The 13,195-nt window shown below is 43.1% G+C and overlaps 2 protein-coding genes across 2 annotated transcripts; one reads left to right on the forward strand and one right to left on the reverse strand.

The window, feature by feature from the left end:
• Positions 1-3,608: 3,608 nt before the first annotated feature.
• Positions 3,609-5,529, forward strand: LOC136458708 (small ribosomal subunit protein bS20c-like). Its single transcript, XM_066458636.1, has 3 exons — positions 3,609-3,853; positions 3,952-4,142; positions 4,983-5,529. The coding sequence occupies exons 1-3, from the start codon at positions 3,703-3,705 to the stop codon at positions 5,217-5,219; spliced, it is 579 nt and encodes a 192-aa protein (XP_066314733.1). The 5' UTR covers positions 3,609-3,702; the 3' UTR covers positions 5,220-5,529.
• A 2,898-nt stretch (positions 5,530-8,427) lies between these two features.
• LOC136458709 (transcription factor-like protein DPB) lies at positions 8,428-13,195 on the reverse strand. Its single transcript, XM_066458637.1, has 9 exons — positions 13,036-13,195; positions 12,820-12,944; positions 11,242-11,285; positions 10,457-10,507; positions 10,211-10,348; positions 10,055-10,123; positions 9,802-9,897; positions 8,976-9,046; positions 8,428-8,880 (listed from the first exon to the last, which is right to left on the reverse strand). The coding sequence occupies exons 1-9, from the start codon at positions 13,125-13,127 to the stop codon at positions 8,799-8,801; spliced, it is 768 nt and encodes a 255-aa protein (XP_066314734.1). The 5' UTR covers positions 13,128-13,195; the 3' UTR covers positions 8,428-8,798.

The raw sequence follows: 13,195 nt of genomic DNA on the forward strand, positions 1-13,195 counted from the left end.
TTAGACCACACGTGGATAGGGATGAAACTGCTTGCCAAGTTTAGGGACCTGCGATGATCACCTTGGAAGTTCATGGACCAGGATGACACCGCCGCCCAAGTTTTGGGACCTTCAGTGATCACCTTGAAAGTTCAGGGACCTGGATGATACTGTCTGTCAAGTTTAGAGATCCACGGATATCACTTTAGAAGTTTAGAGACCTGGATACACCGTCTGCCAAGTTCAAGGACCGATGATGAATTTTGCTCGCCTAGAAAAGTCAACAGAATCTGGCATGCTCTAAAGTTTGGCTCCATTTACTTCCGACAACATTTGACAGCTAAATAAATTTGGGACTCGTCTATCAGAGCACATAGGCCAGCTAGGACAGACGATGGGCGTCGGCGCCCCGGTGTTTCTTGGCCGACCGGGAGGATGAAATGAAACGACGTAGGTCTCGTTCGGTTTACCCTATATTCGATTTATTCGGCTTCTTTTTTCGGCTAGAACAGTGTTTTTCTGACAACAATTCAGTTAGAATAGTGTTTTTCAGCCAGTTTCAGCCAAAATTCTGCCAGCCGAACGGGGCCTAGTGTTTTTACAAAGTCCAATGACTTTGGGTTAGCGAACTAAATGTAGCTCAATTGGTTTGAGTTATTTTTTTACTTGATATGGGTGCTCGTTTGTTTGTGGATTTATTTTAAGATTTAATAGTATTATTCTCTGTGGTAGACAATGTGTTCTTTAATGATAAGACGTTTGTATCAAGATATACCAGCTCGGTCTTTTAGAGGAGATTAAGTGAGCATATATGTATGTGAGTGTCTATGACTTTACATTTAGAAGCTTTATTAAGTGACACTATTTTCTTTGTTTTAAAATTGGTGTCACGAAATTCGGCAGCAATGTGCGGGGTACTCGAAGAATTTTTGGGTGGCTAGAGGAGGCTGAATAGTCTTATTAAAAGTTTCTACAAATCACAACATTAAGCAAAACGTGAGATAACAAGGATGCTCTAATAAAGCTACCTCTAGCTATTGTTTAGCAAGCTTAGGTAAGCATAACTACACAATTCTAGTGATTAAGATAATAGATTACACTAATGCTCTGTTCGCTTGAACTTATCAGCCATGGTACAATGTTTTTCTCTCACAATAAAACAACATCAACTGACTTATCAGCCGCAAAAACTATCAGCCGAACAGAGCGTATCACTAACACCCTCTCTGAACTAGTAGCCTCTGGTACTACCACCAGAGGGCTCTGGTGCCCATATTTGAAATTCCCGCGTGTGCCATCTTGTCATATCTAAACTCTGGTGGTTACCTCTCTGGTGCCAATGTAAGGATATGTTTGTCTCTGGTGAAAACTACAATCCAAGAGTGTGCTCAAACTCCGGTAGTTGAGCCATGGTAACCACCAAAGATATTCGACGAACATATCCAAACAATAGCAACTAAACTCCGGTAGGTGCACTCCAGTGCCCACCGGATAGCTTCGATGGCTATGAAAATAGTCCACCGAGCTTCTTTCAAGACCTCTTTAAATGGATAACTCCAATAGGTTTCTCACCGGATGACCATCACCTTTAGTACCGAGTTAGCATTTTCAAAATATTTTTTAAAGTTTTTCACTTGCATCTCGCCGTGCCACCTGATCTTAATGCACATGCAAAGTTATATCTCACCTAGTGGCAATAGGTAATCATATAAGTAACGATTTGTCCCTCTTTATAGTACGTCTATCTCTACCCTATCAACCTAGCCATTCAACTTCTCTAATCACCACATGGCCGGTGAAAATAAAGCCTATGCATATACCTTCGCCTTGCACTTTGTTTTCCACCCTTTGCACTTCCAACTGCCCATCATCTTTAACCCTTGACTTGTTGAGCCTCTACATACTCTATGATCAATGCCATCTACACATGGCCTCGTGTAGCTCAACCTAGCTTGTGGAGTAAGCTTGGTCTTTTGTCTCACAAATGAAACCATTAGTTCACATATATTGTCATTCAATTGCCAAAATCCAAAGGAGTCTTTTAGGTATTCTACTAGCCATTATTAGTTTGCTCTTTTATTGTGAGCTACTGCTATTTTGCTCAGCTTAACATTCATTTTGACTTCTTTTTTTTGGATTATGTGACCTATATGGTTTTATGGCTTTGCACTGCATAATATCTTGTCTAGTTTAGCAAGTATATGTCTACTATTTAACTAAATTGTCTGTATCCTTTTGTTGGAATTTTGCAATAGGTCAAATAGGAATGAGTGCCTACTTAAAAGCCTAAAAATAGACACACAATTGACATTTGGCCACCACCAACACATGCATATAGGATCACACGCCTCATGTAAAAGCGTCCATCCATGTAGGAGTAGATGCATCGAGACCAACACCGCCTCAACGCAAGGCACACCTCCACATGCCTCCTTGTTCCATCACTAACCACTGTCCATCCCGTTCTCTGTTAACTTTCCCAATCCTCAAGGACATTCCTCCTCAACGTGTGGCGATACCATCATCTTCTCACTTTTTTCACCACATGCCTCCTTGTTCCCATCACTAACCACTTCCCCATGACATTCTCTGTTAACTTCCCCAATCCGACGTCCCTCAACGCGTGACGATACCATCATCTTCTCACTTTTTTCATTTCACCTCGAGCCTACATAGACTGACGAAAAGCACTAGAACCGTGATATGAGACGAGTGTACCCCTACATACGGCCTCGGTCTCTTTGTTTTAGCCATGCATCAACGCGGCCGCGACCTCGGTCTCTTTGTTTCCAAATACACCTCCACATGCCTCCTTGTTCCATCACTAACCACTGCCCATCACGTTCTCTGTTAACTTCCCTAATCCTCAAGGACATTGCTCCTCAACGTGTGGCGATACCACCATCTTCTCACTTTTTTCACCACATGCCTCCTTGTTTCCATCACTAACCACTGCTCCCATGCAATTCTCTGTTAACTTCCCCAATCCGACGTCCCTCAACGCGTGACGATACCATCATCTTCTCACTTTTTTCATTTCACCTCGAGCCTACATATACTTACGAAAAGCACAAGAACCGTGATATGAGACGAGTGTACCCCTGCATACGGCCTCGGTCTCTTCGTTTTAGCCATGCCTCGGTGTCTTTGTTTCCAAATACCAACACAGCCTCGGTCTCTTCGTTTTAGCCATGCCTCGGTGTCTTTGTTTCCAAATACCAACACACTGACACGCCGCACGAGCACAAAAAACGCTCGCGCAGGGCGCGAGGGATCGAACCAGCGCCACATGCCTAAGAGCATGCCTCGGTAACCAGTAGGACGAAAACGGATACTTGTTAAATAGATACCCAAGAGGCAATTTAATAATGATAAATATGGGAAAATAGGCATCTTAAATCATGTATAAAACGAACTTATTTCTAGGATGGAGTAGTTCTTTGTTTACTGCGCATATGAACATTGAAATTCACCTGAACCTTCGTGGTCCGTGGACCATAGTCAGTAGCTAGGAGCAAAAAGCCAAAAATGCACAAACATACTGATACAGTGATACTGTGTTCCTGTGTTTCTCTCTGTCCCTCCCTCGATTTTCTGACCCCGTGTTGGCGTGTCGATTGCGCAATTCCCCCGTCCGCCTTCATACCCTGCTCGTCGGCCCGGATAAGATAACGCCCATCTGCACGGGCACGAGAAGCGTTCGAACTCCTCCCACCGGCAGCCATGGCCACCGCCACCACCTCCCCGCTCTTCTCCCTCTCCTCCCTCTGCGCCTCCCTCCCTTCCCCCACCCGGATCCCCACGTCTCTCTCGCTCCGTGCCCTCTCCCCACGTGCCCGTCTCTCTGTCTCCCTCCCTTTCGCCTCCCCACTCGGTACGGTTCATCCGGCACCTCAGGTTCCAATTCCTCGGCGGTTCGTCAATGTCTCTGTGTTTACTCATCTGCTCTTGTGTCGGGAATGGCGGTTTCAGGCGGGTACGGGACCTGGGCGGCGACTTCAACATCGTCCGCCGGAAGGTTGAGACGGCGGGGGCTGGAGGTGGTGTGCGAGGCCACGACAGGGCGGCGGCCGGACTCGGTCAAGAAGAGGGAGCGCCAGAACGACAAGCACCGCATCCGCAATCACGCGCGCAAGGCCGAGATGCGCACCAGGATGAAAAAGGTACCTGTCTGAATGAGTGATGCTTAGTGGCAGCGACTATATGACCTCTCTCCTTGTTGCTTACAATTGCGCCAGAAATTTAATCGCATTGTGAGATAGAAATGCTCAAGTGGCACAGTACAGTTAGAAAGAGAGTTTAGCTTTGGAGAAGCTCTTTCAAGATTGTAGTGCCAGCACATTTTGTTGAATTAGATTTGTCTTGAAATAAGCATGTGAATCGGCTTGTTAGAAGGGCTCCATTTGTGAATCATACAGCCCAATCGAAGTGCTGAGTTTGTTCTTCGCTGACGTTAAGTAACTGGGTGGTTTTGGTTTACTTTGGCAGATTGGCTGGTTGCTTATGTTAGCCGGTATTTATCACGGGCTAATGTCTATTGATTGAGGGGCATGGAGGACAGGAGAACTGAACAGTCTATGAGTTTTTTTAGTCTAGATTAGATATTTGTAGAGTTAAACGGTATGGAAAAAATAAAAATGTAGATTGATTTTACTTTAGTTGAATATTAGAATGTCAGCTCATTATTTTAGTATATGTGGTAGTAAATATTTTGTTATTATTTATGAATCATTGCCCTCAAAGGGAAAAAAAAACAGCACAAGGAAAAGAGGAGATATAGTTAATGAATTTCATTCCCTGGTTATCCTGTGTGTGAACAATAGTTGTTTTGTGTTGATGTGATGAATCTTATGACACAAATGAAACTGATAATGGTCAATGGGGACGAGAATTTGAAATTCCACTTCTCATGTGGCAACCATTATCATCATCATTTTGTACACAGTTAGTATTGCATACTGTTCTCTGAAAAAACAATCATAAACCGTTTGCTCTTTCATTAGGTCTTAAGAGCTCTTGAAAAGCTTAGGAAGAAACCTGATGCCCAGCCTGAAGAAATAATTGAAATAGAGAAACTGATCTCTGAGGCATACAAAGCCATCGACAAGACAGTGAAGGTTGGTGCCATGCATAGGAACACCGGGAACCATCGTAAGTCTCGACTGGCGAGGAGGAAGAAGGCCATCGAGATACTCCGTGGTTGGTATGTTCCAAATGCTGAACCTGTCGCTGCCACCTAGGATTCTTGAGAAATCACTATCATGGATTCGTGGCAGCTTTTCATCAAATTTCACCAATTTTGGGCAACATATGCTATTCACGGATCTCAGCAGCTTGCCAAGTTCTCTATTGAAATGGTCTGTTCATACCTTTTCTGCTATCTTCTATGTTTATGTGCTTGCTCTGTACTAGCAGTTAACTACTGACTAGAGTGGCCACCTCTTCTCCCCCGTTTCTGTTGTTGTTCACCTCATTGTTGTAAAACTAAAGTCAGAAAATTTTAAATATAGCTGTCCTCTTGTGCGTCCAGATTTCTTCAGCTGGACAAAACATATTACTCCATTACGCATGTTCTATTCTATTACTGACCTCCCATTTGTGCAAATGGTGGGATAATCCATGGTAACTAGGAGTATTTGGTACAAAGGGCAACGTGTAAGGCTGGATTACACGTTGCTTCCTTTCTGAATATTTAACTAACAACTGGATACTAGCTTCCTATCCGATTGTTTAAGCTTTATTTTACTATATAATACCCCTTTTTTTTATAAAATTATCATAGCTGTTTTCGATTGTTCCAATATGTCTCGCACTTCAGGAAGAGATTGCCAGTGGCAGCAGCTGCTGTACCTGAGGCTGAGAGTACAAGGTTTTCATTTTGCTGCCTGTAGAGAGAATGAGAGATGCAACCGTGAGACGCCTGGCCTAGGAACATCTCCACCGGATCTCTTTTTCTTTTTTCTTAAAACTTTATTATTAAGTTACTATAGGGGATTGAGAACATAAGAATTCTAATTTTAAGAAAATGTTGCTTTATCAGATTGAGAAAAAATGGCATCCCCTTTAACTTCCTTGCATGCAGGACCCACATGTAAGTGAATCATTTTATTCCTTGTTGCTAGTTCTCTCTCTTCTCTCTCCCGTGGCCAGCGAGGGGGCGCAAGGCGGCGGTAGCCTGCCCATAGCTTGGCGTGGCGCCGGGCTGCCCATAGCTCGGCGTGATCGCCCACCCGACGGAGGCGGCGCGGTGGCCTGTGTGGCATGTCAACTTGTGCGCTTGCCTGCGTGCTCACTCCTGTGGACCCACACGTCAGTGGTCGGAGGAGAAAGAAAGGTGATCGAGAAAAATCACTTCACGGATTGGGGGGAGAATTTTAGGGCCAGGAGAAAAAGGAATTAAATTGTATGGACATGGGTTCAATCACTCTCCAATGCAACCCCACGGATGGATGACACGTGGCACATTCTCGATATCACCTTGAGCGTGTGATTTTATGTGTGCCACATGGTGCCATCCATTCGGGAGGGGTTGCATTGGAGAGTGATTGGACCCGGGGTCAAAGGAAATCAGTTGGAGCTTGATTTTTCTATCAAATCCCACTTTTATTGTTGATTATAGCCTTATATGAATGATAATGCTGGGTCAGAACGTCCATCCGTCCCGTCTGTCCGGATGCGTTTCCCATATGCGTAGTGGACCAGCCCAACGACCCCCTTAAATTCCCTCGTCCATTTCTAATAAAAAAAATACGCTCGTCGCTCCTATCCGCTCGCCTGCTGTCTCCAACGAGCAGAGCTCAGCCATCGGACAGCCGGCCCTGCCCAGGCGCGGCATGCAGCCGCCTTCGAGCCGCGACGCTCGGTTGCCCACCCTACCTGCCACAAGCAGCGCTCGGCCACCGGACTGACGGGCTAGCCTGCCAGGCGCGGCGCACGGCCGCCTCTAAGCCACGGTTGCTCTCTGCCTCCTTGCCGCTTCGCGTGCTAATGCCTCCCTACCGCCTCGCGCAACCACAGTCGCCGGCCCGCCGCCTACAAGCGTCGTTGGGCCGCTGCCTCCGGCAAACTCCACACGTCAACAAGCCTCCATTCTCTCAAGCAGAAGAAGATGTTGCGATGTGCTGAAAATGCATGTTGCAAGCGTATGTTTTATGTGTTTCAGGTGTTTCATAGGTATGTTGCAATTGTTTCATTTGGATGTTGCAAAAGTAGATCAAGATCTTGCATATGTTGCAATGGTTGTACACGTATGTTGCTAAGGTATGTTTTCAATGTTTCATCTGTGTTTTGATGTATGTTGCAAGTGTGTTTTATCTAGATGTTGCATATATTTCACACATATTTTACAAGTGTTTTATCTAAATATTGCGTATGTTTTTGTAATCATTTTCAAGTGTTTTCCAGGTGTTTTTTGTAAGTGTTTCAGAAAGCATGTTTCAATGTTTTTATTTGCTTGCAGACGTATGTTGCAAGTGTTGCATCTCGATGTTTCAAAAGTAAATCAGGTGTTGTATCTCCCTCGTCGCTTTTCTGCTGCCTCGCCTCGGTGTCCTCTCCTCCGGGCACTGGTTGGGTATCCGTCGCCCCCTACTCCTCTTCTTGGTGTTGGTGACGTTCGGGGCGGCAGGGGAAACTTATGCCTGGGGCGCAGGCGCGAAGCGGGATGGAGCTCGGATGTCCGAACAGGGAGGCGCGGGCTCCTACGTGCACACGGAGGGGGGCGCGGGAATGGAGCAGCAGGCACCGGGATCCGGACGCTAGTAAGGCTAGTAGGAAAAGAGAATTGAGTACTCTCAATCTGGTGGAGATGCTCTAAGGCGGGTCTCTCCATCGCCTAGGCTGAGCATTTTCGGTTTCGGATCACTTGGCCATACTGAGCTCTGCAGCTTGCTTGCGTTGTTACATGATTTTAAATATTACTTTTATTCTAAACTATAAGATGTTTCAGTAGATCGTTGCTATGTATTTAAATATATATTATATCTAGAAACATAGTAAAGCAATATATCTAGAAAAATCCAATATATATTATATCTAGAAACATAGTAAAGCAATATATCTAGAAAAACAAGACATCTTATAATTTGTTGGCACAAAGGGAGTAGCTTCCACGCCCACCCACTCTTCATCAGGTAAAACTTAGGGTAATGGTAGGGTTCGAATAACAAAAATGTTTCCTACTTAAAACATTTTTTTATTTATTCTGGAACAATGTACGTACCAAAAAAGGACTAAAATGGATTAGCATATGCCTCGCAGGGGACCGCAGGAACCAAAGAGGCAGATAAATGTTGAACGGAAGATACATTCTCATAGTCAGTGCAGCTAGAGAAATACTCCCTCTACTCCAAATATCAAGACGTTTTGCCTTTTTTAATACATAACTTTTACCATGCATTTAGATATATACTGTGTCTAGATACATAGTTAAAACTATGCATCTAGAAAAGCCAAAACATCTTATAATTTGTAAGGGATAGAATACATGATTTGCCAAGGCAAAATGCCCAAACATCATGATAACCAGCAAAGCTTGTACACAAGCTTTCAAATTGGAGATATACTCAATTTAATACATAGCATTATATATGAGACTAATCTATCTGAGACCTAATAACCTGCTAGGCGCAAAAAGGGGCAAAATTTGCAGGCTAAATCTTCACAAGCCAGAAAGGCTGATTTGAGGACTAGGTCGAGTTTTCATACTATATATATACCTACACATACTAATGGCTGTGCAAAAGGAACTGATTATATCAGTTTTGTTACTGTCAACAGATCAAATCACATTCTCGATCATCTAATGATGAGTGCCGAAGCTAGCTAGCTCTTTTTATGCTATTATTGTTACACCTGATCGCTTCAAGGATTGAGACATCGTCATGCAAGGTGAATGGTGTACTGAAAAATGGAGTGGAGAGTATTTGGTTAGGATCAAGACATGTTAATTTGGACGGAACATCAGTTTTGAATTCTGGTAGCAAAAAGAGACACACCAGTTGAAGTCGAAACCAGCAAACTTTGAGTTTTCCGAAATCTCAATTTCCACCCTTGCTTTTCTGGATGCCTGCTCAAAAATAAATGCTACTAATTACTGCCTACTAGACTATGAAAAATGTCCAGCATGTTTTTTTAAATTATTAAGCTTGTCGATAAGCAAACAGGAGGTATGAGCCCTTTTGCGTGCATGCATAAGTCAAGGTGTGCTACTCAAGTCACCAAGTAGATTGAGGTCAATGTGATGTGAACTCAGAAACCTGTGTGGACTAGCCAGCAAGCAATGTGGAATCAGCTAGGTGTTGCCTCTATATGTAGCTATGTTTCTTTGAGATGTATTGAGAAGAAATATCAAATTCATCTGCTACCTGGTGTGTTCTGCGTTTGTTGCTTTTCACCATGTGTACTTGAGTTTGCATGTGTCTCCTAAGTTCTGAACCAACAAAACCATTTATATATGACACAGATTGATTTTATACTATTACTATACGGTATTCATGCCATGAACTCAAATAATTTTACTATCCAAAGTGCCTAATCACTAGCACAGTTGTAGTAATCCACATTTCAAGTCAGGTAGCTGGTAGGATATTTCCATAAACAAGTCTTGATCAAACCATCTATGTCAACCATATTTAATTGAACATTTGAAACATGCAATTTGCAATGACACAATTTTGGACCGGACCATCTAAGTCAACCATAGTAGGTTGAACATTGGAAACACATAGAAACCCAATCTATGCACATCCAGATGTTACAGCTGAGATGCAAGCTGCTTTTGAAGGGTAAATATTTTCGACAGCTGTAGATCAAGAAAAATACCTTGACCAATAAGAATGGAAGGCTGATACCATTCGCACTCTCTGCTGGCCTCTGTAGTAACTGGTTGCGGAATTTGATATGCTGGAGGTCATCAAACTTGAAATAAACAAGGAAGAATCATGAGACAATAGTAACTACACCAGTTAGGAAGCAGTAGTTATATCCCTAAATGAAAGCAAAGAAGAGTTTTCACTTCAAAAAAAAAAAAGCAAAGAAGAGTTATTGCTACTCGCTAGATTCACAAACAACTTACCTGTCGTTCAATTTCCTGGAGAAGTTTTTTCTTGTTCTTAATCCTGATCATGAGTTCTTTGCGAGTTTCCTTTGAAATGGAACATGACAGGAATCACATAAAAAATCCTCCTCAATTATTATTTACCTGCCAGCACTGCAAAGCACAAATACTGACCTCCAATTTTATCTTTTCATATTGGAAGTTAGACAAGCCCATCCACTTTATCTCCTTTTGGTCTTTTGTAATAACACGTAGTGCGATTAACACATTAAAAGAATCATACACTCTCCTCCTGATATTCTTCTCATCAAACTACAATGATAAGTTTATTTTCTTTCGATCAGCATTTTTTTGGGGGGTGGGGGTGGGGGAGTGCAAGGGAGATCAAATTTGTGCAACATAATAATAATACGAAATAACCTCTTGGCCAATAAGAGTCAGCTTCAGCTCCCCACAAATTTCATCTGCAACCTGGAAAAGACAGTAACTAGTTGAGGTAGCTTACAACCCAAAATGGGAAAGAAAAAAATCACATGTGATGCTAAAATATATAGAAGGAATACTGTACTAGACTACAAATGTAGTATGTAGTATGTTGGAGATACCTTTCAGCATTTATACAACACGCTAATGATTTTATATCAGGCATTTAGGACGCATCATATGCCTGTGACCTTAGAGTTCATCTTGGCTACAGGTTGAAATAAACACAAACTAAAAAAAATCTAGATATAGTCTCCATTTTATCCTTAATTTTATCTATAAGGTCTACTGAAAATTGCATGCTTCAACAGTAGAGAGTTGCAGAAATGCATGTGCTAAGTTGGATTTGTAGTCATACAAGGAAGAACCCAGTTCGGAACAACAATATATGTGATAGGCTAGGGGTAGCACCAATCAAAAGGAAAACTTGTCCAAAACTGGTTGAGATGGGTTGGACATATCCAACAAAGGCCCCTACCTAGGGTCACCGGTGCATAGCGGAATCCCAAGGGAAGATAATAATCGAAGGACAGGCAGGGGTAGTATTATTAGTGCCTTTTCATTTCATTTTTGTTTCTTTCAGGTTGGTGGTTCAAGTTAGGTTTCATCTCTAGCCTACCCCAACCTGCTTGGGTTCGAAGGTTTTGTTGTTGTTGCAGTCGTCATTATGAAGCATGGTCTGTTAGTGAGAGTTTGAGGGATACATATATATAAGAGAATACCTCATTGTAAGTAGTCCGTCCTTTGGTCTCAACTTTTTTAGAAACTGCAATGTCAAACCAAATGATGGTTACATCATAGTAGCAGGTTAGCAACTTAAGTTTATATCATCAAAGGAAAACATCTAACAGAAGTGCTAATCGCGAAACATAAATATTTCAATTAAACTACGCCCTATGTACTTTTGCTTCACATTTATCCTAACAAATATTCTATTACACTACCCCTATGTCCTAACACGTGTAAATTGTAAACCAAAAGAGCCTGGTGGATGAATCATCTTGCACATACATCATATGCACCAAAAAGATGCCTGCATCACCCAACATAGCATGCTCCAAATGCAACCATCTCATTACACTAAGCAATAACTTTTTTTGAGCTCAAACTCAAATAAATTCACTGTCTTTCAGGTCAAAATCCACAGGAAGAGGGCCTCATCAAGTCACAGTGAACATTTTCCAACCTAAGCCTTGCTTATATTATATAATTTTGTCGAAAGGTGAGCTGAGTAACATTCACCTGTACAATTTTCAAACAAATGGAAATTCTTGGTTTAACCACACTAACAAAACTTGTTTCAGCAGAAGCAAATGAATTTCAGGACTGAAATCAGCCCGAGAACGTGAATTATACAAGAAAGAAAACAAATCAGCATACATATGTAGAGGTATAGGCAGTATATGTGGAGGTATAGGCAGTAGCAACTAGCAACCACATCGATGAAAGAGACACCAAATTTAAACGTGAAACCCATTCTCCCTAAAGGGGTGTAATTACCACACTTTGTTGCCACAAGTGTGGCATGTCACACTGCCACAGTTACCGTGGTGGGCAAGAAGGCCACCACAACTTTGGTAGTACTCCCTCCATTCCAAATTATAAGATGTTTTAACTTTTCTAGATGCATTGCTTTTACTATGTATCTAGGCATAGCATATAACTAAGTGCATAGCAAAAAGTAAGTATCTAGAAAAGCGACAACCTCTAATTTGGAATGAAGAGAGTAATTGGCAAGAAAATGAGTCACTTTTTGACTGAAACAGCAGGGGAGTCCCCTACCTATTTTTTTTTCTTTTCCATTAAATGAAAGAATGGTATTTACATGGTGGTCACTTACAGTAGGGTCCCAGTGAAGATATGTTTGGCACAACTTAAGTCGTGGTTACTAACCAAAGACCTGGCACAGTTGGTCGTGGCTCCTCAAACCCTAAGGTGCGACATTGTGTAGCCACGATAGCCCAGCCAAATCTCCTCCACTATATGCTTGTCAGCTTGTGGGATTACACCAAGTTATCTTCTAGACAGGACTAGAGGCTAACATGAATCAAGATTTCACAGTTTTTAACACCAAGAGCAAGATTCAGAGGGCTGCTAGCTTAAGGTTCAGATTTTCCACCTCATGAGGACAGTTTCCCAACAGAAACTCTACACAAATTCTATACAGCTAGATCAAAATCGGATTAAGTAGAAACTTTGCTCCCCACCGGTTCCCCAAAGGATGTCACGACTGAACCTACACGCCTTCTGTCGAGAACACAAGCCGCAAATGGTCTTTCGGCGAGGCGCGACGGTCTCACCTATCTTGCTGAACTCGCGGAGCCCCCACCCGGCGATCCGCTGCGTACCGGCCTTCTCCTTCCTCGCCTTCTTGTTCGTATCACCCTCCTCATCTCTCTCACCCGCATTGCCGCCGACGCTTCGCCTGCGCGAACAAAACCCCAAAACCCTCGGTTGAAGGCTGACATAAAGCGTTCGTCAAGGAATCGGAAAGTGAGTGAAAGAATGGTCGGTACCGTCCAGGAAGCGGAGGGAGCCCACCTCCTTCGCTGATGCGCAGGCTGGTGAGCTCGGCTGCCGCCGCCGCGTCGCCGCAGGTGGGGCCCATTGCGGTGCTCTCTCGGTCTCCTACGAGAGGGACAAAGAAAAGTGGGATTGGACTCTGGAGGGCCTAGG

The sequence above is a fragment of the Miscanthus floridulus genome, chromosome 6, assembly GCF_019320115.1.
Source record: "Miscanthus floridulus cultivar M001 chromosome 6, ASM1932011v1, whole genome shotgun sequence".
NCBI classification, from domain to species: Eukaryota; Viridiplantae; Streptophyta; class Magnoliopsida; order Poales; family Poaceae; genus Miscanthus; species Miscanthus floridulus.

What these genes read in the sequence shown, in the direction of transcription:
- LOC136458708 (XM_066458636.1), top strand. Translation starts at nt 3,703, where the DNA reads ATGGCCACCGCCACCACCTCCCCGCTCTTCTCCCTCTCCTCCCTCTGC. An exon ending in CCCTTTCGCCTCCCCACTCG is followed by an intron (nt 3,854 to 3,951) that starts GTACGGTTCATC and finishes TGGCGGTTTCAG; the next exon opens with GCGGGTACGGGACCTGGGCG. An exon ending in TGCGCACCAGGATGAAAAAG is followed by an intron (nt 4,143 to 4,982) that starts GTACCTGTCTGA and finishes CTCTTTCATTAG; the next exon opens with GTCTTAAGAGCTCTTGAAAA.
- LOC136458709 (XM_066458637.1), bottom strand. Translation starts at nt 13,127, where the DNA reads ATGGGCCCCACCTGCGGCGACGCGGCGGCGGCAGCCGAGCTCACCAGC. An exon ending in ATGAAAAGATAAAATTGGAG is followed by an intron (nt 10,124 to 10,210) that starts GTCAGTATTTGT and finishes TCCATTTCAAAG; the next exon opens with GAAACTCGCAAAGAACTCAT. An exon ending in GCTGGTTTCGACTTCAACTG is followed by an intron (nt 8,881 to 8,975) that starts GTGTGTCTCTTT and finishes TCCATTTTTCAG; the next exon opens with TACACCATTCACCTTGCATG.